The following is a 24,999-nucleotide window of genomic DNA, read 5'->3' on the forward strand; positions in this document are numbered from 1 at the left end:
GCAAATCCTCTCTGAATAATTACAAGGTCTTGGTGTCCTCTGTATAGAATGTACAGAATCCAGGCAGCTTATACTCAAATCTGCATTCCATTTTAACTTGCCCTTTGTTTGCAAAAGATTTAAGAGCCCGACTGAAAGCCAGACTCTTGGGTCCAAAGCCGTTTCTGAGAGTCTGACCTAGAGTCCTAGACCACCGATTACTGATGTTTTGACCAATATTTTGTGAAAAACAAAGAAAAGTGCAAAAATATTTATTAGATTAAAGTTTCTATTTGAGAGCATTTAACTTGCGAGCAAAACAAAAACACAAATAACATTTTGATAGATAAAGGTAAAGATTTTGTGCCTGTAAGGGCAGGAAGGGTAAGGGTAGGAAGTGGTTACAAAAAGGGTAAACATTACATTTGTTGTATAATTCCTGATACTGATGTTGTGATAATTTGGCGATATGTGGGCCAAACCCACATATCCGTCGGGCTCTCATAAATATTCCCCCTGGGATGTTAAGGGGCCTTCATCTTCAGCTAAGGTCAAAACTGCTCATAGCGATTCCAGACTATGGTTGGAAACATAAAGGCCATGGCTGACATGGCCCAGGAGCGAACTGCAACCCTGGACGAAGCCCTAGAGACAACAGGGTGTAGGTCAAGGTTAGGACTGGAGAATCAGAGGAACGCCATGACACAAAGCATACCTCTGGGACAGATCAAACTTTACGTTGCTGAAATGCCAAGTTCGTTCTACACTGGATCTATTTTGAACCAGTGCGCCGCAGATTGGAAATGTGTTACCATTGTATCAGTCTGGCCGATTATATACAACATTGGTATCGGAAAATTACAGCCAATCATTATAGGTGAAGGATTTCACACATATTTAATACTGATTAAGTGATTAGTTGTTTTTAAACTGTTTAAACTGTGTCATGGCTAATCAAGTGTTTCAAATTGATTCAAAAATATTGGTTAAAAAAACATCAGTAATTGGTGGTCTGGGAATCGGGATTTGGCATCGGACCCCAAACATGTGGCGTGCGTGCAGCCCATGCTAACCTCATTCTGCAGCTCGTCGTCACTCTTGTGGGAGGCAAGCATCTCGAACAGGGAGGTGCACAGCTCCTCTGGGCTGGAGGAGATCATGTTGCCTCCGTCGAGGTACTTCTCCACCTCCGCCCTCAAGATGGCTCCGTCCATAGAGCCCTGGGCGGAGGTAGAAGCCGCGGCCCCGTCCCCCTGCTGGCCCCCGACCCTCCTGGCGAGGAAGCTGTTGAAGTCCAGGCCCATGTCGTCGTCGGAGCTCTCGGCCGGGGGCAGGTCGTCCACGGGGTCCAGCGTGTAGCAGTCGTAGGAGAAGGCGATGTTGCGCCCGAAGGAGGCTGCGCCGCCGCGTTGGCGACCGCGGCAGGCGCTCTGGGCCTGGACAAAGTCCTCCACCAGGGACTCTCCGAGCGGAGTCACGGCCCGTGTCACCGCCGCGCAGGAGGCCTCGGCCGCAGAGGCGGGGAACGGGCCGAACATCTGCTTGATGGCCCGCGTCTCCTCGCTGCCCACATGGTCCTTGTTGTGGAAGGTCTCGAAGAGGAAGACGGCGGCGCTTTCGATGGTGTCCTGGCCATCGTCAGCCCCCACTGTGCAAGGAAGAGGAAACAAGGTACTGAGCGAGTCACATCATGGCTAGTCATAATCATTAGTAAACAAATTAAGAAGCCCATTTCAAAAAAGCTATTTCAGCTGTGGTCGTACTGGTCGTCATTTTAACTCATTCTGGGCGGGAACCCCTTTTGGTGTTGCATTATGTAATGCTTTAGCTTTTGAAAAATAGCAGATCTACAAGCTCGTAGCGCGGCACCGAGTGCCGTGCTACGAGCTTGTAGGTCTGCTATTTTTGAAGAAACGTGAAAAGTGACATGAAAGTGTTTTAGAAAGACTGACAGAAAAACATAGCTTTTTCAAGAACACAGTCAGGATTTAGAAGACATTTGCAGAATCGTTCCCAGGTCAAAATGGGTTAATGGTTATGACTATTGTGGAACAACCACCATCACCAAGCTGTTACCATTAGGGGTATCTAGCTTTTGCAACAGCTAGTCTATGTTATTCTGCGTTGCAGCGTTTCTTTCACCAGGAGACATAAGCAGCAGCACCTTGAATTGAAGTACAGGCTGGAGAAAGAACTGGCCGTTTAAAAAAAAGAGATGCTGTGTGCCACTGCTGCATTTCATTTGAATAATAATATTCCAAACAATTTAAAGCTTAACAAGAGCCAGGCTTAACAAAAGGAATGCGGACTAATTGTCCAATTAGAGAAGGGGGGAAAAAATGTCAGAGAGAAATGGGTTGTGTGTGGGTGGGGGTGTGTGTGTGTGTGGAGGAGAGAGGCTGGGAGCATCCAGACCAGATGAAAAGGATTTAAACCAATTAAAATGGTCTAAAAGCATCTCAGCCTCCGCCTCACGTAGTGGAGCAGAATGGCGGCTTTCATCCTTCTTCAGAGTGAGCTTAAGAGCTTCTCTTCATTTGGATCTTAGTTAGATGGCTCAGAGCGAGTTGGAGACAACAAAGTGGCTGGGCAGCAGAACCATGACAACAGCAAATATTGAGTTACTCTTGACTGTCGCCAATAGAGAGAGAGAGAGAGAGAGAGAGAGAGAGAGAGAGAGAGAGAGAGAGAGACCACACCAATGTAAAGCGAAGCCCCGTTAAATTAGCGAGACCTCTATCTTTTTATTCTACAACGTGATCCCTTGACCCGTTTACATCTACAAGCAAGTCCAAGTGTTAATTTGTTGCCCTGTTAAGCTTTACTTGTTAATGTTTAGGGGGGGGGGGGGGCAAAAAACACAAAACAAAAGCATGTTACATAATTTATGAACCTATCCAGTAGGTCTGTAGTGTCACTCCTTGCGTAGCCTCGGAAACCCAGACGTTTTTATTTCCAGGGAGAAAAAAAAAGTCTGGGTCCGAGTCCACTTCAATTCGGCATAGAGTAGCGCAAACATCACTCACTCTCTGCTGATTTCTGATCGTCTGCACCTTTGTTAAATTGACACACACGCACACATGTACACACACACACACTCCTCTCTGTCGCTCTAAGTAATTAGTCTCATGTCGCGCAGCTGCGCATAGTTTCTCCCGGCGGATCCTGCCGGGAGCTGCCTATGCCATAAAAAGAATAGGTGAGCGAGAGCGAAAAAACATACTGAGGGTCGTTTGCACCAAGAAGGAATAAATAATGCTTAGTTTAGTGTTAATCAAAGATTTGTTGATCAAGGATTTATTTTAATTCAAGGTGTGTTGCACCACTTGATTTTAAGCATTGCTTAACACACCGGTGATTAAACCCTTAACCTGTGATTAAATCCTTCAACCTGTAATTCATTTACGGTTTAAACTTTGTTGTGTGTCCACCATCTTGGTTTTGCACTGTAAATGAAGAGGAATAACCAACCCCCTTGAGCCTAATATCATTAGCATAAATACTGTGCCTGCAACAACATAATAATAATACCCCATTTAGGACTGAAGCCTCCCCAGTGCCTCCCCAGTGCCTCCCCAGTGCCTGCCCAGTGCCTCCCCAGTGCCTCCCCAGTGTCTTCCCAGTGCCTCCCCAGTGCCTCCCCTGTGTACCCCAGTGCCACCCCAGTGCCTCCCCAGTGTCTTCCCAGTGCCTCCCCAGTGCCTCCCCTGTGTACCCCAGTGCCACCCCAGTGCCTCCCCAGTGTCTTCCCAGTGCCTCCCCAGTGCCTCCCCAGTGTCTTCCCAGTGCCTCCCCAGTGTCTTCCCAGTGCCTCCCCAGTGCCTCCCCAGTGTCTTCCCAGTGCCTCCCCAGTGTCTTCTTAGTGCCTCCCCAGTGCCTCCCCAGTGTCTCCAATAGCAATACAAGAGCAATAATACAAATGAATTAATTCATTAATCAAATTAATTAATTAATCAAATTTTTCGGCACGGCCAAGGGCAGCGTGCCAGAAGGTCCCCCCGCCCCCAGCTCCATGCCAAAGCTTTTTCCTGCAGGAAACACTGAAAGGGGTTGCCGTCCTAATAAACCCACGTTATACGACGGTGTCGCTCATGGTGGGTTTATAGATCTGTTCCCCTCACGCTACGGCAGCGCAAAGAGTTAAGGCTACGGCGATACCAATCATGTCCTGGTCCTCCTCCTGGGTTCAAATGTCAGATGGCTTCATGAAAACAAAAGAGTAAACAAAAGAGCACCTCACGATTGGAATGATTGGATTCGGAACCACTGAGCGTGACGGCAACAGATCTATAAACCCACCACGCACCATGGAGTGGCGCGTTGTGAGCTTATAAATCTGTTGTTTTTAGCGAGCGACACCATTGTATACTGTCACTGGGGTTTATTAGTCATCTGATGGCTGGGAACGAGGCTATATGCTTCCATGTTTACATTTAAACCACCTCTACGGTAAGTTTCAAATGAATCCCCTATTGATATTTAAATCGAAGTTTAAAGCTGTGGTGCAACAGGATGAACATTAATCCAGCTTTACTGTGAAAATTAAAACCAAGTTTGAAAAAACAAAATTTGTGAAAAACCTGATTAGTGAAAACTAGGTTTAAAGTTTTGTGCAACTGAACAAACCTTGATTTAAACCAGGTTAAGGCTTAACCCATTTTGGGCGGGAACCATTTTTGGTGTTAGCATTATGTTATGCTTTAGCTATTGAAAAATGGCAGATCTACAAGCTCATAGCGCGCCACCGAGTGGCGCGCTATGAGCTTGTAGGTCTGCTCTTTTTGAAAAATCGAAGAACGACTGACATAGAAACATAGCTTTTTCAGAAAACTGTCAGGATGTAGAAGACATTTTTAGAATCTGATCTCAGGTCAAAATAGGTTAATCCTTCTTGGTGCAAACAGCCCTGAAAGTTAAATAAAGATTTGTACTAATTAAAGGTCCTTTACTGGCCCTGGCTGGCTCCCCCCTAAGCTCTGGATTCAATGCATAAACACACACGTGGCAGTCTGTCTGTCTGCCTGTTAGGAACCGAGAGGAAGCTCTCCGTCCTTCAGACCTCAGTCTACTGTACGGCTGCTGAGCTCTAGCCGGAGGTGTCCTCTGGAGCTCTGATATCCCGTCGGAGGGTGCAAAGGGATTAGGAAGGTAGCGAGAATCCTGCCGCGTCTCAATCCCTACCCCGCTGTTTTTTCCCTTCGCCTTCTCCCTCTCTGCCACCCCCTACCTCAGCCTTGACTGACACCACAACACCCCCCTACCCACCACATCGCACGCACGCATGCATGCATGTACGCGCGCACACACACACACACACACACACACACAGTCACACACAGTCACACACAGTCACACACACACACACACACACACACACACACACACACACACACACACACACAGGATCCGAATAGCAATAACAACGGTGGAAAGGGGACCTTGGAAACACCGGCGTCTTACTTAGGGAGGTATTTGGCAGGGATTTGGATTTAAGCTAATTATCAGGCACATCAGGGGCAGATAAATGCTATTACTGTTTGGTTGGTGCAATGACAGCCAATGGTGGTGCCACATATTGTGCATCGTGTCTCTGGGGGCACCCGTTATCTCCAAGTGGAGGCATAACCCTGCTCTTAGAACAAGAATTATTTTTGGGGGGGATTTGAAACTAAAAAAATCGATCAGACGCCTCTCCTCCATAAAAAATCTTCAACTGTACACTGTAGCATTTTTAACTGCCTGCCATTCAGCCTCACTATGCCTTCGAAGCATTCACTGCAGAGACTTCATAAAAACGAAAATAAAAAATTCATTACAGCTGTTGGGAGCTCGGCGAGCAATGCTAAGTAATCACTCTGGACCAAAGATCGAATCACTCTGTTATTCTTCCCTGGTCTCGTTTGATCACTCTTCAACTAAAAGAAATTAGATCAGATTGATGTGAATGATAATGTCTTTGAGATGTACGATAGAATTCTTTCCTAGAATTCATAATCTTTCCCCGATGCCGATTCCGATACCCACAACTGATTACAGAGTACTGAATCGATACATGTGTGTAATTTAAAAAGAATCTAGGACTGTGGTTCTCAAAGTGGGGTCCAGTATTCCTTGAAGGGATTCCAAAAGGACCCTCACAGGTCTGTAACTCTGAGAGTGTACACATGGAACCAAAGGGACCCGTCTAGAGTTATGGGCCAGGGGTGCTTGACATTAACCCATTTTGGGGCGGGAACCCCTTTTGGTGTTAGCATTATGTTATGCTTTAGCTATTGAAAAATAGCAGATCTACAAGCTCGTAGCGCGCCACCGAGTGGCGCGCTACGAGCTTGTAGGTCTGCTATTTTTGAAAAATCGAAGAACGACTGACATAGAAACAGCTTTTTCAGAAAACTGTCAGGATGTAGAAGACATTTTTAGAATCTGATCTCAGGTCAAAACGGGTTAAAATATGTTTTGACAACCACTGATCTAGGAATACATAGAAATGCCATTAATGATTGTTAAAGTGCAGCTACAAGTTAGTACAAAAAAATAAGTAAATAGCACATAGTATAAAACGGTAGTGCCACGTCAACTGAAGCAATCAAAATGTATTACGTACTGTATCGGTATCAGAACAACTCTAGTAGGGCCCGGCCGATATGGATTTTTGGGACCGATACCAATAACCGATTTTAGAGATGGGACGTTCACTGATAACCGATATGCAGATACAACAGATATATATATTAACCATTCATTCATTCATTTATGAAAGAGTAGTTTGGAGTGACACAGACACTGGCATCACAGTTTGGCTCAGACAAAATAGGCTGCATTTCAAATGAACTTCCAAACAAGAGACGAGGAGCACTGACTGAGTTCCATCGGTATGCAATACCGATACATATCGCTAGACATTCCACCGATACGATAATATGACCCGATATGAGGCCAAATGAGGCCATATCGGTGGCCGATATATCGGTCGGACACTAAACTCTAGAATGGATTACTGTACCAATCTGTTTGGCTGCCTGAAGGATGCTCCTCAGCTCCTGAGAGGCGGCCTGCTGCTCAGCCTTGTTGTCCTGGCGCTGTGTGCAAAACTGGACAATCTTCTGCCATGTGAGGCCCTCTCTGGCAAACAGCTCCTGTCTCTTCAACCGCTTGGTCTAACAGACGGCAGGCAATGGGGAGGAACACAGAAAGGTGTACGTTGTTATACACAACATTCATATGCATGGATGTTCTATTTGTTTGTGCACCAATAAGCTCGATTCGTACTGTACTTTGTTATGGCATTGCAGCTCACCGAAAATAGCTAAAAGAAAAAATAGCAACAAGCTCACAATGTGTTGCGATATACGTGTCACGTTGTGAGCTTGTACATCGGCTATTTTCGTCAAGCGACACCGTCGTACGACAGAGTGTAGCCTACATTACTACATTTTTCTATTTTGAAAACATTTTTAGATTGTTCAACTAGCCGATCTACATCGACATGTTGTGAGCTTAGATTGACTATTTGAACTATTCAAAAATGTTCGTCAGAAATAGTAAAAAAACAAAACAAAAAAAAGGCAACAAAGTTTAAGCATAAGGTGTAAAGCACTGGAAAGGGATGAAGTGCCCTTGAGCAAGGCACTGAACCCCCAACTGCTCCCCCTGGAGCTGCTTAGTGGCCAACAGTATAAGACTGTGGTTGTACTGGTCAGCTCCCAGGTTTCAATGTGTGTGTGTGTGTGTGTGTGTGTGTGTGTGTGTGTGTGTGTGTGTGTGTGTGTGTGTGTGTGTGTGTGTGTGTGTGTGTGTGTGTGTGTGTGTAGGGCGTTGCTGAAAATGAGCACTTGTGCTCAGCTACTACCCTGGGTAAATAAAGGATTAAAAAGATATATTAAAGGGACTTCCGGTATGACACCAAAGAGAGCAGCAGCATAGAACAACAGCTCCCAGCAAGGTCTACTTTATTACCCCTAAAAACCAACTATATACCGAAAAATAAACACAAAAATGGAAGGGGGAGACAAAAGAAAGACTAAAGGTGATAAAACGACCACCAGATCAGAAAAGAAAGGTAGACAAACAACGGAGAAGAGTTGCGACGGCAACGTGGACCCAGAGCTAAACGCACCAGGGCGAAACGCCATGGCGTGCCTACAAGCAAGCATGGAGGCGATACACGCTGATATAAAAGCCATGAGGACCGAAGTTAGGAAGGAGTTGGAGGGCTTTAAAGAATCTCTTTTCGAGCAAATGCGCAAAGACATGGCAGACCTCAAGAAAGAATTCAACAACAAACTGACTAGGCTTGTCACCGACTTACAATGCACCGTGGACAACGCGGAACACAGGTGGAGAGCGTCGAGAAGTGGAGCTCAGACGCCAAACAAATGATGAGTTCACTACTACAAGACCACGAGAGACTGCAAGAGAAGGTACTGAATTTAGAAACAAGGTCTCGACGCCAAAACCTACGTTTATACAACGTTGCAGAAAACAGCGAGGGGAATGACATGATGGGGTTCATTAATAACTTCATTAAAACTGAATTAGCACTGGACATTGACCTGGGCATACAGCGCTGCCACCGATCTCTCGTTCCCAAGCCACCACCGACCGCCACCCCTCGTTCAATCATCATGTGCTTTCTGGAGGACAAGACCAAAGAGCTGGTACGCAATACAGCATGGAAGAAAAAAACTGTCCTACTGAATGGCAAAAGAGCTTATTTTGATGACTACCCTCAAGAAATACAGAAGAAGAGAGCCGCGTATGCCCCGATCCGCCTGCTCCTAAAAAAAAAAGGACTCGCCTTCCATACCCCCCCCTTGACAAAACTACGTGTGTTTTACGATGGGGCCGGTCGCCCCACGGGAGCCAGCACCACTTACAACAGCATGGAGGAAGCAAGAGAGGATTTGAAGAAGAGGGGGATCATGAGCACCGAGGAAGAGGAAAACCTTCGACCCACCACCACCTCCACCCCTACAACTACCACCACAGATAACCTGGCGAAGCTGAGGAAAACATCTTGGGGGAAGAGGACACCACATGACCGAGACGCACTGCGAAGGGCAACACAGAGGCTCCAGGAATTCCGCCGCACCGCAACCCCTCCTCCACTAACCCCCCCGCCACCAGATGACGACATCACCATAACTCATAACGCTGATTGATCTACGACGGAGAAGTACATGGGAAGTATTGGGAGATATCTTTGAATTCAGAATGAGACATAAGATATGGAAAATGTTCACCTCTCTTTGCTTTTGTTTTACATTTTATTTCCCCCTTTTTACAACACTACCTTTGTTTGGACATACTTGACTGAATACTAAATACCTGTCTGATAGGTTGTTTTGTACTCAGATATTCGATGTTAGCGCAGACCTGTTGTCTGGGAGACCAAGCTGGGGCTCAACAGATGTCATATCACTGTACACTAAATTCCTGTTTTCTAGCAGTTAGTTAGTGTTGGAAGGGCCTCCTGGAACCCAGGAGATTACCTTTCCACTCATGAGGTATTGCTTTATGAAAGAAACCTCGAGCTGGAAGTCCTGTCTTTGTTTATATGTTTTTTTTTATTTCTTGATTTAAAGCTTTATATTAATGTATATAATGATGAGAAGTTAAGGCCACCTTGGGTTCACAATGACAATATTTGTACGACATAGGATAGCACAGATTATAATGAGACGATAATTAGACTTAATGTTAACGAGCTACAGAACCCAATTAAGATAAGTAAATTGATAGTTGATAGAGAAAACCAATAATTAAAAATCATACAAATACTGGTTAAAACGGATAATATACACGGAAATAGATATTTGATGAATGACCATTGGATGTATGTGTGAGAAAGGAAAATAGGTGAGACTAAACTTGTATGAACATTTGTCATTGCTGTAATGTTAGTTAAGGCTATTATTGGTACTATTTTCTTGTCACATATTAAGGTCTGATTATATTCATAGAAATATTAATGGTAATGAATCAACAGAATATCAATGTGCGAAAAACAGACTTTGCCAAAGCGAATGATCGGTTTGAAAACACTGGAAAAGATTGACTCCATCTTAGCATAGGACCTCAATCTATTTGGACTGGATGACTCGTTGCATTCTGAATGTTAACAATTGAAATGTAACAATTATATTGTACTGTGATGCCCGAGAGAACTTGCTTGTTCACAAAAACGGAAAAGAATAAAAAATAAAGTTAAAAAAAAAAAAAGATATATTAAAAAAAAATAGGGCCCTCAGTGTTCATCCTTTGACAACTTGTCTCTAAAATAGCTATACATTTTTAGGTGATAAATAAATATCCCATGCATGCAGTAGTTGCAGAATCTTTACAATATCCCATTTACCTTCTAGTTTAAAACTTTATCAGTATTTGGTACTTTCCATAGTTAAGACTGAAGTCTGTTTCCGTCGATTGCACGACATTTAATCTATTATGTTTCATTTGCTTGTTTGTTTTCTTGTTGGCTTTTTGGGGCGCCACAAAGCAACAAAGTAATTATGCTTAGGGAACCCATGTGGCCAGCAGCGGCCCCAATTGTTTATTCTGAACCATTATTGTATACACTCCAACAGACCACACAACTAATTAAGTTGCTTCTGAAGGTAACATTGTGTATACCTAATTGAATTGAATTGGGATTTGCCATTAGCCAACAAGTCTCTTGTTTGGTTCCAAGTTGTCCCAGGGTGAGATGGAGTTCAATCAATGAAACTTTCGCAGTCACAAGGTCAAAGTGGGTGAAATGTGTGTTTGCGCAATGTCAAAGGAAGAGTAAAAAAGACGAACAAAATATACAGTAGATGCTGGTTTTGTAGTTAACCCATTCAGGCCTGACCTCAAAATTTAAAAAAAGTATTCAAAATCCAGTTTTCTGAAATAAATATTTTCACGATTTTTCAAAAATAGCAGACCTACAAGCTCGTAGCACGCCACTTGGTGGTGCGCTATGAGCTTGTAGATCTGCTATTTTTCAATAGCTAAATTATAACATAATGTGTAAAACACCAAAAGGGGTTCCCGCCCAAAATGGGTTAACTATTATTCTTAACCAAAGCCCCCTTTTACCCAGCCAAATGCAAAATACAAAATTTATTTATTTCAGAAAATGAAGAAAACCATATATATATATATATATATATTTTTTTTAAACAAAGCAATACTGCCTCACCAAAGTTGGTATTGTGACTTTATATATTGTTAGATACTTACACGTGTCATTATTATTATCACACTTTACATATTGTAAGTCCAGCTCAAGTGGAGTAAGGTTTTGTCCATCATTGATAAGAACAACTGACAATGGATCTCCAAGCTGCTCTGCCGAAGAGGAGAGGGACAAACCAGCTAACCACCCCACCCATTTTTTTAACCAACACACAGATGAAAAGGAGGTTCAATAGCATTGATTTATGGAAACAAATAAAGCAAAAGAGTAAAAACACCAAAAAATTGCACATAAGTAGTTGTGATCAAAAGTTTACATACGTTTGTAAAGGACATACTGTCATGATAGTCCTGACTTTCCAATAATTTGTTCAGCTCTTATTTTTCTGTGATAGGTTGATTGGAGCAAATACTTCTTTGTCATACAAAAAAATCTTGAATTTATTTGTATTTTTATGAATGTTTGAGGGTTTTCTGAAAATGTGACCAAATCTGCTGGTTCAAAAGAATACATACAGCAATGCTAATATTTGGTTGCATGTCCCTTGGCCATTTTCACCCCAATTTGACGCTTTTGGTAGCCATCCACAAGCTTCTGGCAAGCTTCTGGCTGAATCTTTGACCACTCCTCTTGACAGAATTGGTGCAGTTCATCTAAATTTGTTGGCTTCCTTGCATGGACTTGTTTTTTCATCACTGTCCACAACTCCACATGTTCTCAATTGGGTTTAGGTCAGGACTTTGGGCAGGCCATACTAAAACCTTAATTCGAGCCTGATTTAGCCATTCCTTTACCACTTTTGGTGTCATTGTCTTGTTGGAACACCCATCTGCGCCCAAGACCCACATTTCTGGCTGATGATTTGAGGCTGTCTTGAAGAATTTTGAGGTAATCCTCCTTCTTCATTATTCCATTTACTCTTTGTAAAGCACCAGTTCCATTGGCAGCGAAACAGGCCCAGAGCTTAATACTACCAGCACCATGCTTGACAGTAGGTGTGGTGTTCTTTGGGGAGAAAGGTCTCACCCTCTCGCCTCCAAACATATTGCTGGTCATTGTGGCCAAACAGCTCAATTTCTGTTTCATCTGACCACAGAACTTTCCTCCAGAAGGCCTTGTCTTTGTCCATGTGATCAGCAGCAAACTTCAGTCGAGCCTTAAGGTGTCACTTCTGGAGCAAGGGCTTCCTTCTTGCACGGCAGCCTCTCAGCCCATGACGATGTAAAACATGCTTGACTGTGGACACTGACACCTGTGTTCCAGCAGCTTCTAACTCATTGCAGACTTCCTTTTTGGTGGTTCTCGGTTGACTCTTGACCATCCTGACCAATCTTCTCTCAGCAGCAGGTGATAGCTTGCGCTTTCTTCGTGATCGTGGCAGTGACACAACTGTGCCATGCAGTTTATACTTAAACAATTGTTTGCACAGTTGATCTTGGGACCTGTAGCTGACTTGAAATGGCTCCAAGTGACTTTCCTGACTTGTTTAAGTCTATTATTCGCTTTTTCAGATCCATGCTGAGCTCCTTTGACTTTCATATTTTATTGTTTGTGGGTTGTGGCCAAAAGAGCCCTAAATAAGGCTCAGAGAAGTGAACACACCAGATGTAGTCAATCATAATCACTCAGTTTAAGCTAAGAGGCCATGCCACAAAGCTAATTTGATTGACACAACTTTCTACATGACCATGGGACATAATATCATTGCTGTATGTATATTTATGAACCAGCAGATTTGGTCACATTTTCAGAAAACCCTTAAACATTCATAAAAATACAAATAAATTCAAGATTTTTTTGTATGACAAAGAAGTATTTGCTCCAATCAACCTATCACAGAAAAATAAGAGCTGAACAAATTATTGGAAAGTCAGGACTATCATGACAGTATGTCCTTTACAAACGTATGTAAACTTTTGATCACAACTGTAAGTACTTAATTACTTTTCACCACTGAAACACAAATCATGGGACATCTGATGGAGGGGAAATTAACTGGTAATAACTTCCACGCACTACTGTACGTCCAACCAGGGAAACTCCCCCGTCAGGTGAAAAGAAGCGGCTTGGACGCTCATGCATAGAAGGAAGCATGAGGTCAGTCCGTTGCTCTCACCGGGTTGGCGGAGGTAGTGTACAGATTACATTAGATAATTGACACTGGGTGAAAAATGGGTTACAAAATCATGGGTAAAAAAATAAATAAACTGTTCACACAACCCTGTGACAGAACGGAGCAGTGCAGTGCGCCGTGGACTCATTTGGCCTCAGAGCGGACGTGGAATGGAGGTATTAGATAACAAAAACACACACATCTCCAAGAAAATAGGAAAGTTGGGTTGTATTTTCCTATTGTTAAAATTTGAAATGGCTCCCCATGTAATTATCCCTGAGGCTGTATGTGGCCTTGTTGGGAGTCTTTAAGATAAGCAGCACACACACTAGATAAGCTGTGTGTGTGTGTGTGTGCGAGCGCACGTACAGTAGAGTATATAAAACTGAATTATGGTATTTGTTTCCAACAAAAATCCATTCTTCCATGTGTCTTGAATATCAGGCATATTTGGCAACATGAATAAAAGTGTTTCACTGTTATACTGTACCTTGTAATATACAGTATGCTTCCAAAGTCCCTTTTGTCCCATACTGATTATGGATTTCGGGTTCTCTACACCAATGATGAAGTAGGCAGGTGTCCTTATAGGATTCAGCACCCCCACAAACCCCTAGTTAGTTGTCCCAGTCCCACAAGCTCACATTGGCCAATTTATATTTGTTTATGTTTTTCACACTAGGTCTTCTCTACTTTGATTGGATCCCACAAAGTTTCCAAGAGCAGAAGCATCAGTGCTGGCAACTTCTCATCCATGCTTTTATCTCTTCCAGATTAGATTATTGCAATGCACTTTATTCAGGTATCAGTAAACAGAACATTCACAGACTACAACTGATACAAAATGCAGCTGCTAGGCTACTGACCCGCACAAAGAGAAGTGAGCACATTACACCTGTCCTTGCGACACTTCATTGGTTACCTGTAAGTTTTAGAATAGATTTTAAGATTTTATTACTTGTTTTTAAAGCTCTAAATGGTCAAGCACCTGCTTACATCTGTAATCTTTTAACTCCCTACAAGCCTGGCCGCTGCCTGAGATCCTCCAGCAAAACCCTATTGACGGTTCCAAAGTCTCGCCTTATTACAAAAGGCGACCGGGCCTTTGCTGTACGGGCCCCTCGGCTGTGGAACTCACTGCCTGAGGATCTTAGGCTGGCAAACTCAGTATCCTCTTTTAAATCACAGTTAAAAACTCACCTTTATTGCACAGCCTTTTTATGAAATGTTTTAATTGTGTTGACTGTTCACAAGTTTTTAGTTTTGTTTTATTCTTATTGTATTTTTACTGCTATTATTATCTGTAAAGCACTTTGTAAACTTGTTTTTGGAAAGGTGCTATATAAATAAAGTTATTATTATTATTATTCTCATAGCACTGCTGGGCAACGCGGGCAGCTGCCTGCCCAGTTGAGCCCTTTGCCCACTGCTGAAATATAGATAGAAAAAGTTGAGTTTTTAGTAGTAATTCTCAACTTTGATTCAACTTCCTTACTGTAAATCGCTTCGGATTAAGGGTGTCTGCTAATTGTACTAAATGCCTAAATTGAAAATTGTAATTTATTGGCTCCCACACAGCTTCCCAGAGGAGTTCGGTTGGAAATAATTGAGAGGTGTTAGAAGACAGCTTTATGAACTCATTGGTGAAGAAAGCAATTATATTGCTGATGGCTAAAAAAGGGGGCATGATAATTGGTAAAAGATTGATTATATTTGTGATTATAATGTAAAGGCAGCACTCATTCACACCAGCCTGCCAGGTACATTGTCTGCTGTTGACGTACGTGTATGTATATATATACAGACACACACAGGCCAGGGAGGAAGGCTTGTACAGTACAGTACAGTACAGTACAGTACAGTACAGTACAGTACAGTACAGTACAGTACAGTACAGTACAGTACAGTACAGCAGTGTTTCCCAACCTGTGTGCCGCGGCACTTTACTGTGCCGTTTGATGTGTCCAGGTGTGCCGCCTGATTTGACCGAAAATAACACTAACCCTCCCCCGAAAGCAATAGACGTGCGATAACGACGGAACAATAGACTTTAACGACCCTCGGCCATTGAAATGTTAATGCAAAAGAGATGCATCCAGAAGACGCTACATTTCGCGCATATGCACGTAGACAGCAGACACATACAGTCCTACATGTACCGACCCAAACACTGAGGAGGTAAAGTAAACATGACGTTGTTGTGATTAAACATAATGTGCCACGAAAAATAGCTGTCCAAGTGTCCATACATGATCGCCTCGTTCGGCCAACACAATATATCTCCCTCCCTCCACAGAAGCGCAGTGATGCCTGATTTATTCTTCGTCGTACACGTGTTCCATGCTGAAAATGGCTGATTTACAAGCTCACAGCTTTTGAACTTTAGTTCAAAATATTGGATGAATATATATATAAAATATATATATACTGTATATATTATATACACATATGTACAGTACAGTACAGTACAGTACAGTACAGTACAGTACAGTACAGTACAGTACAGTACAGTACAGTACAGTACCACTCACTTCAGACAGGTCTAATCTTTTAATAGCATGTGGTTATATCGCTTTATAAGGATCTGAAATGGCAGCGTTAAAAAACAACTTTTAGCCCTGAGCCGGTTGCTAGGTAACACCTTGCTCACCCCTGTCCACACGGTCACATGTGCAGACTACTGTTAAAATTACGATATGCTCTCGCTGTTTTCGCTGAAACTATGTCGCTGTCCGTTGTGCTAATGAGACATCCGAGGTTCGGATCTGATTTCAGATTTTTCATGGCATCGCGATTGAAAGATTAACGTTTCTGGAGAAAGATTGCTAGCGTGAGCTAATGCTAACATTAGCCTTTTCTTCTCCGCTCATTTGCCGAGAAGGGAAAACGGAAGTCTTTGAGTTGTAATCTCCCAAATTCCAGCCTGTGCAAGCTAACTACCACTTGTGGCCACACGGCAGCAGTCCAAGTGTTAATTAAGCAATTTCAACATGTCATTTTCTGAATTTATTGTAAACTAATTAATTACAATTACTAAATTAATTGATGAATTCAAAAGAACGAAATGATCAACAGAAATCTGTTTCCAATTCTGTGAGACATCCCAAACACTGATGCAAAATCAGCACACGCTTTACAAAATGTGTATTTTAGTCTTTGACACTCTTTGACACAGACACACACAGGCCAGGGAGGAAGGCTTGTACAGTACAGTACAGTACAGTACAGTACAGTACAGTACAGTACAGTACAGTACAGTACAGTACAGTACAGTACAGTACAGTACAGCAGTGTTTCCCAACCTGTGTGCCGCGGCACTTTACTGTGCCGTTTGATGTGTCCAGGTGTGCCGCCTGATTTGACCGAAAATAACACTAACCCTCCCCCGAAAGCAATAGACGTGCGATAACGACGGAACAATAGACTTTAACGACCCTCGGCCATTGAAATGTTAATGCAAAAGAGATGCATCCAGAAGACGCTACATTTCGCGCATATGCACGTAGACAGCAGACACATACAGTCCTACATGTACCGACCCAAACACTGAGGAGGTAAAGTAAACATGACGTTGTTGTGATTAAACATAATGTGCCACGAAAAATAGCTGTCCAAGTGTCCATACATGATCGCCTCGTTCGGCCAACACAATATATCTCCCTCCCTCCACAGAAGCGCAGTGATGCCTGATTTATTCTTCGTCGTACACGTGTTCCATGCTGAAAATGGCTGATTTACAAGCTCACAGCTTTTGAACTTTAGTTCAAAATATTGGATGAATATATATATAAAATATATATATACTGTATATATTATATACACATATGTACAGTACAGTACAGTACAGTACAGTACAGTACAGTACAGTACAGTACAGTACAGTACAGTACAGTACAGTACAGTACAGTACAGTACAGTACCACTCACTTCAGACAGGTCTAATCTTTTAATAGCATGTGGTTATATCGCTTTATAAGGATCTGAAATGGCAGCGTTAAAAAACAACTTTTAGCCCTGAGCCGGTTGCTAGGTAACACCTTGCTCACCCCTGTCCACACGGTCACATGTGCAGACTACTGTTAAAATTACGATATGCTCTCGCTGTTTTCGCTGAAACTATGTCGCTGTCCGTTGTGCTAATGAGACATCCGAGGTTCGGATCTGATTTCAGATTTTTCATGGCATCGCGATTGAAAGATTAACGTTTCTGGAGAAAGATTGCTAGCGTGAGCTAATGCTAACATTAGCCTTTTCTTCTCCGCTCATTTGCCGAGAAGGGAAAACGGAAGTCTTTGAGTTGTAATCTCCCAAATTCCAGCCTGTGCAAGCTAACTACCACTTGTGGCCACACGGCAGCAGTCCAAGTGTTAATTAAGCAATTTCAACATGTCATTTTCTGAATTTATTGTAAACTAATTAATTACAATTACTAAATTAATTGATGAATTCAAAAGAACGAAATGATCAACAGAAATCTGTTTCCAATTCTGTGAGACATCCCAAACACTGATGCAAAATCAGCACACGCTTTACAAAATGTGTATTTTAGTCTTTGACACTCTGGCGGAGTGGCGCAGGTTTTGAACCCATTTTGGGTTAAAGTTTGCACCGAGTGGCGCGCTACGAGCTAGGTCTGCGATTTTTGGAAGAACGACTGACATAGAAACATAGCTTTTTCAGAAAACTGTCAGGATGTAGAAGACATTTTTAGAATCTGATCTCAGGTCAAAATGGGTTAATATTTCTGTCAAGCCTCTCACATATCAACAACCCACAGGTTAGCGCAGCATTAGACCGGGCTGCATAGAGGGAGGATTTGAAATAATCTTTTCACATTTTACAGCTATCTCTTCGGGTCAGGAAGTTCAGCCTGGGAGGCCAGGAGTATTAACACAATGACTCAATTACAATCAGCACTTTCATAACACAAGCTCAAAGATAATCTTGGGAGTGACCCTCGGTCCTCTTTTCCCTGAAGCAGCATTTCTCTCAGAGGATTTAACCGAGGGGGTGAGTGGGGCAAAAGTAGCTGTGTGACAAGCAGTCCCAACTTAGTTTCAAGTCTGAAGAAAGTACAGTTAGTATGAAGACATTTGAGATACTGAAGTGAGTGTGAAGATATGACAGCCAGTAGAGGTCTCTCTCTCTCTCTCTCTCTCCCCTCTCTCTCTCCTCTCTCTCTCTCTCTCTCTCTCTCTCCTCTCTCTTCTCTCTCTCTCTCTCTCTCTCTCCTCTCTCCCCTCCCTCTCTCCTCTGTCTCTCCTCTCTCTCTCTCTCTCTCTCTCCAATGTGAGATGAAAGCTGTTGGTACATCTAACACAATCGGAAAGATAGTCAAGTAAGTATATACACTTATTTCACAAAACGACACACGACGGACTGACAATGTAACAAACCGCTCTTGATAAAAACCAGATCAAAAAGCCTACCTAAAAACATACTGAAGCACAAGACAGGCTTTGTTGCAAGCTAAATATAACATCTGCCATTATTCTTTATTTATTCATTTTGACTGGAGAAACATCTTTGGGGAGGTATTTAGTTAGCATAATTATTTTTATCCAATTAAAATGTCAGTTATTTTTTTTATAGAAAATGGTGCTAGGAGCTCCCTGCACTTTATTGTTCAAAATATAATGTTGAAATGTTTTAAATTATCCCCCCCAAGCCGAAGAAGGTGGATAGAGATGATGTATTCACGGGTGTTTGTGTGTCTGTCTGTCTATGAATTCAAAGCTTATCTCACAAACTCTGAGCTGGACCGATCAGTGTCAGCCTTTTTGTGCACGCCGTTTTGAGTGTCAAGACACTCAAATAAATCTTTCAAATCGGTCTCATGGGTGCTACAACTGCCTATAACCCTTGAACATTTTGTATAGTTCCCCTTCGATTCCTTGCATCACGATGCAACTCCCACATACTAGCCCACACCCATTTCCGACTAACTATATTTTCAGTAATAATCGTTGATTAATATTGTCCCAAAAATCTAAATCATTGGCTGATGGTTGGTGAGCCCTCATGAAAACAAAAAGAAAAATCACACTCGTGTTAAAGGAGCATTCAGTGATTTGAGTGATTTGGAAAACCACCCAGTCCGCCCCGGTAACAAAATGTGCACATGCACGCTCTACAGTGGGGGGAAGTGCAACAGGCCAACAGCATGTGCACCCCACTCGATCATGATTGGAGGAAGGCCCCTCTCATCCTGATTGGATGAAGGCTTTGCCACCCGCCACCAAAACTGAAACTAGGGTTTTTTGACCCCAGGGGCTCACTGGGGACAGGGAGGAACTCCTTATATGGTCAGCACACTCTATAGTAGGGAGGATTATCCAGAAAAAAAGAAAAAATAAGTGATATTTAGATTAAGTCAAATCACTGAATATACCTTTAAGTGATGGGCGCCCAGATTTTTGTTCTCATATCCGTGATAAATGTATGCATTTATTACAAGCTGTATGTATAGCAGCGAGACAGACAGTCTTACCATAATTTACCTAGAGTCCATAGACTTGTCTGGGACGGAAAATGTATAATTATTAAGCTCAGTGGGCGCTGGGGGCGTGTTCTCTCCTCCGCGTCATTAGTGCCCATACCGGAGTGGGGTTGGCGAAAGGGCCTTTCTGTGTGGTGCATGTTCTCCCCGTGTCCCCTAGGGTAGGTACCATCACAAAAAACATGCAGTAATCCTGGTCTCTAAACTACCTCCCCCTGGCCGCCAGCCGGGGCGCCTGATGGAGGGGAAAGGAACTGGTCGAAATAACGTGTTCCTTCCACGTGCTACGTCCGGCCGGGGGAAACGCTCCCCTGTCAGGTGAAAAGAAGCAGCTTGGAGTCCTCATCCATAGAAGGAAGTGTAGCGTCCAGGATTACATTCGATAATTGACACTGGGTGAAAAAATGGGTTGCAAAAATCGTGGGACAAACATTTAATTATAATTAATAGTCTCTCGACAAACATTAAAAGTCCATAGACTTGACTGGCCGCCACCTATGACGTAATTTCGGAAAGCCATGCAAAAAAAAAGGACAAAAAGGTAAAAGATTGGTCAATGATTGGAGAGCTGTATGCCTGTGCCAGAGAAAACTATACTTAATCAGTGATGTAAATAGGGTGCGTTTTGCGTCCCAAAACGCACTTTATAGTTATGGGACGCAATAAACCAAAAGCCTCTGCATCCTGTGGACGCAACTTTATCCTGGCTGCACTGAAGACTGGCACTCTCTCGGTCACACACTGTTCTACGTGGAAGTCTAGCACTCTTTCGGTCACACACAGGCTGCAACATCGGGTCTCATCACAACCCAATGCGCGACCCGTGAAGTCGGGGGGAAAAATAATAAAAGAGAGAAAAGAAAAAGACGGAGTGACAAATCGTTAGCAACAAGCTATGCTAACAGACTGGTGGTGGTGGTGTTGGCTATTAGCTTGTTGCTGCTGCTGATTCAACGCACTGATTGAACTTCACTTCATGTCCGCCTGTAACGTGAACGAATCCTGACACCAGCGCTGCAAAAACAGACAGATCTACAAGCTCTCAACGTGCTGCAAACGGCGCTGCAGAGATGGGCGCATCTGCGGGTTCTCAACGCGTTTGTTTTTGCAGCGCTGGTGTCAGGGGTTCGTTCACGTTGATCTACAAGCTCTCAACACGTTGTAAACGGCGCTGCAGAGACAGGCGCATGCGGCGCGTTGAGAGCTTGTGAATCTGTCTTTTTTGCAGCTGCCATTCTTCCCTGTAGACAGGGACTCAAGTGACTTCTAAGTTCCACTTTTCCAAATAAATTATTTTACATCCACAATGGCAAACCTATTTGCATTTTGGCTAAGTACAATAATTGCAACTGCAATAATATGCTTGCTAATACTACTAGCCTACATAAAAAGATATACTGTATAGGCCTATTTGATATTTTTATATATATATTTTTTTATAAAAGATGTTTTATTATTATTTTTGAGTGGTGCAACCACTCCCTTACGGAGCTATGTGTGTGTCTGGGTATGAGCACAAAAATAGCATGGTTGTTTTTCACCATCTGTACCTAACGCACACACAAACACACACGCACGTATTAACTGTATATATGATGCTTTCGGGGGGTGCCAATACATGACAGTACAGTACAGTAGAGGGTACAGTAGAGGGACCGCCACACGGTAACTGTCATTTCTCAACCGTTTCGGACGCGGCACGGCACGGCACGCCGGAACCGGCCCGGCCACCTGGGCGCATTCCTGGGTCTGGAACTCCCCCCCCCGCGAACCCCCTCACGGAGTTGCACCACTCACTTCACACAGGTGTGATTTTTTTTGGGACTCACAAGAATTTTTTGGGACTCATTTGAATGACCACCTGTGCATCCCGGGACCCATTACATTGAAAACCTATTTACATCACTGCTTAATGGGAGAAAGCAGGTGGTACTGCAGAATGTTTTGAGTCTCGTCAAGGGAATGGGATCTGAAGAGGGTCCCACCCGCCAAGGTAAAAGGAACCCTTGTAGTACAGGCTGCTACTGTACATTGTGGTGGACAATGACACATCATCCTGTTGAAGTAGTAGTAGTACAGCCCGAGTCTATCATGCTCAAGTAGCTCAAAGTGGTGTCTGAGAGCTCTATAGAATGTTTTCGGCGGGTTCAGTCATATATACTCACTCACTGCCCTAGACGGTGAGCTCTTTGCACTGATGTAGATTGGTGGATGTCACTTCAGTTCAGTCTACAGAGCAAGAAGCCTTCTCAGACCACCACTGAGGCCACTGATAACGTTTTTTCACTCACTATAGTGATTACGTTTTGAAGGGTGCTAGTCCCTCCGACGTCTGGCTTTCTGAAATTATGACATATGGCAGCCAAGTCTATGGACGTTTAATGTTTGTTTCTTAGTACGATGTTTGTTTAAAGGAGTGAGGCGCCCCTCCCTTCACACAAGTGTGATTTTTATGATCTGTTAAGTTAAAGCAGTAGCTTTGACCCAAAGCTACTGCTTTATCTTAACAGATAATAAACGATGAGTTTGATGTTAGCAACAGAGCAGGTACCATGCAGCTAAATATCTTCGATATATCAATCACTCTAGTCTAGTTCCTGGCCTTTGTCATTTAGAATTTTACAATAATGACCGTGTGGTCAAGGTAAGGTATGTATCTGAGATGGACAATGACATTGCGTGATCTCAAATTCCCGGATTTAGAACTTGTAGAACGTTGGTAGACTTGGTACCAGACTATTATAATCAAACCCTTATTATATTTCTGCTGAATAAATTGAAGCTGGTTGAACATTTCACTACTTCACAAATGGGTGACTACTGACTAGAGGACCCATTACAACTAGTACAAAGCGTGTTCAAGGTTGTATCTTTGAACAAGCTTTGGCTGGGTTTCCCAAAGACATTTTGTGTTGCACATATCTTGATCACTCCCCCTCTAAGCCTGTGTGCGGCCAATCAAACACAACAACATAGAAATAGACACCCTAGACTAGAGCACAGCCATACATGCCCTCATTGCGCACGTAAGGCCTCCTGCATGAATACATTTAGAAGCAAACCTGTTTCCCTAAAGCCTCTTTAGCCTCTTTTTTTAAGAGTGAAGAGAGCCTACTGTCAGCTGTCCAGCAGTCCAAATATTATTAAATTAAATTTCAGAGGCGAAGTGATGTCGGCAAGGTAAATGAAAACACTACTGTCCCATTGTGCAAGTGAATTAAATGGAATAACATTTGATTGTGGGTTAATATAGGCCTATACAAGGAGGTTAAATGGGAGGCTATTGTGCAGTCAAAGTTACCAATACAAGCTAGTTAATTCAGCTTTATTTTATTGACCGGTCAGGCCGGTATGGCAGGCCTCAGGCCTACCAAGATAGGCCTCAGGCCTACCATTGCGCGGCACATCTATGCACTTTACACAAGTAAGACACGCAAACGCAGCTCGTAAATTGCAATAACAACAATTAGAATAAATTACGTCCTTTTTTAAAAGTTTTTTTTAACGTTTACACACACGTTTGGGAAGACACAGTTCTACAGTATATAGATAGACAGTAAATATTCAGGACCAAATGACAGACCATAATAATGTTTAACAATAGTTCTTAGATTGCGGTCCCAGAGATTAGAGCACCATCAAATGGGGGTCCATGGCCTGATGCATACTGTATCACACTGGGAGTCCTTGACATTAAAAAGGTTGAGAATCACTGCTGTAATGGATGTGATTTAAGCCATTTTGACCTGAGATCAGATTCTAAAAAATTCTTCTACATCCTGAAAGTTTTCTGAAAAAGCTATGTCGTTCTTCGATTTTTCAAAAATAGCAGACCTACAAGCTCGTAGCGCGCCACTCGGTGGCGCGCTATGAGCTTGTAGATCTGCTATTTTTCAATAGCTAAAGCATAACATAATGCTAACACCAAAAGGGATTCCCGCCCAGAATGGGTTAAGCCTACCTTGAGGTACTGTATGAAAATCAATTAGACCACGATATAATCGTAGTACTATTCCAACTGGTATAAATCTTTGGCATTTTTTCCTAAGGATTTTCACTGGTCTGTCTGGCACACAGTGGAAATAATTAAGCTAATTTTTAAATGCCGTCATCAATTTAAGTTTGTCAGTAAGTATTTTGCACTTAAAGTGTCAACATACGGTACTCTCCAGACAAACTTAAATGGTATTCTTTCCCGTTCACCATATTATGCCGAGAAGATGAAACACTGAAACACTATGCTCACAGAAACTATGCTGGCACTGGCAGGCAACTAATTGTCAGAACTTTTTCATCACCTTTAGGCCAGTTAATCTAAGACTAGACCCAAAAGAATTTGAAAAGTGGCTATGGCCGTTTTTAGCCCAAGGAGTGTTTTTCGTGCAAAGCTAATGCTTGGAATGGGTTCAGAATCATGAATAACCTAGTTTGACGTGCCACATGCTACTTAACAGGTTCCGTCCATCCGACGTGTCCACACGTCCTAGGGAATCCAACCAACGGGTTGCAATGACGTGTGTACACGTCCTAGCGCATCTTCAATGATTGTTATATCTGGGTGATGCAGTGTTGCCAAACGTACTTTGTTTAACGTTATCAAAGCCCCTCTTGGAAGTTGCAATGCACTCCCTTCCCAGACCCCTTGCTAGGATGTTTAGACATTCATTTTAATTTAAAGAACTCTGTAAATGGTAAATGGTGCATTTATATAGCGCCTTTATCCAAGGCGCTTTACAGAGATGGTGCATTACATTCACCCATTCACACACACATTCATAGTTTTCATACACTGATGCCAGCGGAAACCATGCAAGGCACCAACCAGCACATCAGGAGCTCAGTGTCTTGCTCAAGGACACTTCGACACTAACTCTGGGGGAGCCCGGGTTCGAACTGGCGACCTTGCGGTTACCATCCGGCCACTCTACACCTAAGCCACTGCCGCTGTGGGCCTGAAAGTGTTTTATTTTTTATATATTTTTTTTTACTTCATTTTTATCCCACGATTTTGCAACCCAGTTTTTTCACCCAGTGCCACTTCCTCTGCCAACCTGTTTTATTGTATTTGTGCAACATGGTCATTATATTTCATCTGCTTTTTGCACCCCAAGACAGTTTTTAAGTTGCTTGATTTAGTATTTAGATATTTGATTTGGATATTCATTTTATCAGACACGCCCCTTTCCTATACAAACCATAATGTTTTGGAGCATTAAAAGTGAGTTGCGA

The 24,999-nt window shown here is 42.9% G+C and overlaps 1 protein-coding gene across 1 annotated transcript in view; it reads right to left on the bottom strand.

Annotated features, from left to right (window-relative positions):
* The window catches only part of LOC306925120 (activating signal cointegrator 1 complex subunit 3-like), a 250,456-nt gene that overhangs the window by 223,955 nt on the left and 1,502 nt on the right, over window positions 1-24,999 (bottom strand). The window contains exons 3-5 of the mRNA XM_079503798.1: window positions 6,983-7,136; window positions 1,053-1,627; window positions 606-624 (exon numbers count right to left, since the gene is read on the bottom strand). Of these exons, the coding sequence (XP_079359924.1) occupies window positions 606-624; window positions 1,053-1,627; window positions 6,983-7,136 (748 nt within the window). The remainder of the gene's footprint in view (window positions 1-605; window positions 625-1,052; window positions 1,628-6,982; window positions 7,137-24,999) is intronic.

The sequence above is a fragment of the Electrona antarctica genome (assembly GCF_951216825.1).
Source record: "Electrona antarctica genome assembly, chromosome: 6".
Lineage (NCBI taxonomy): Eukaryota > Metazoa > Chordata > Actinopteri > Myctophiformes > Myctophidae > Electrona > Electrona antarctica.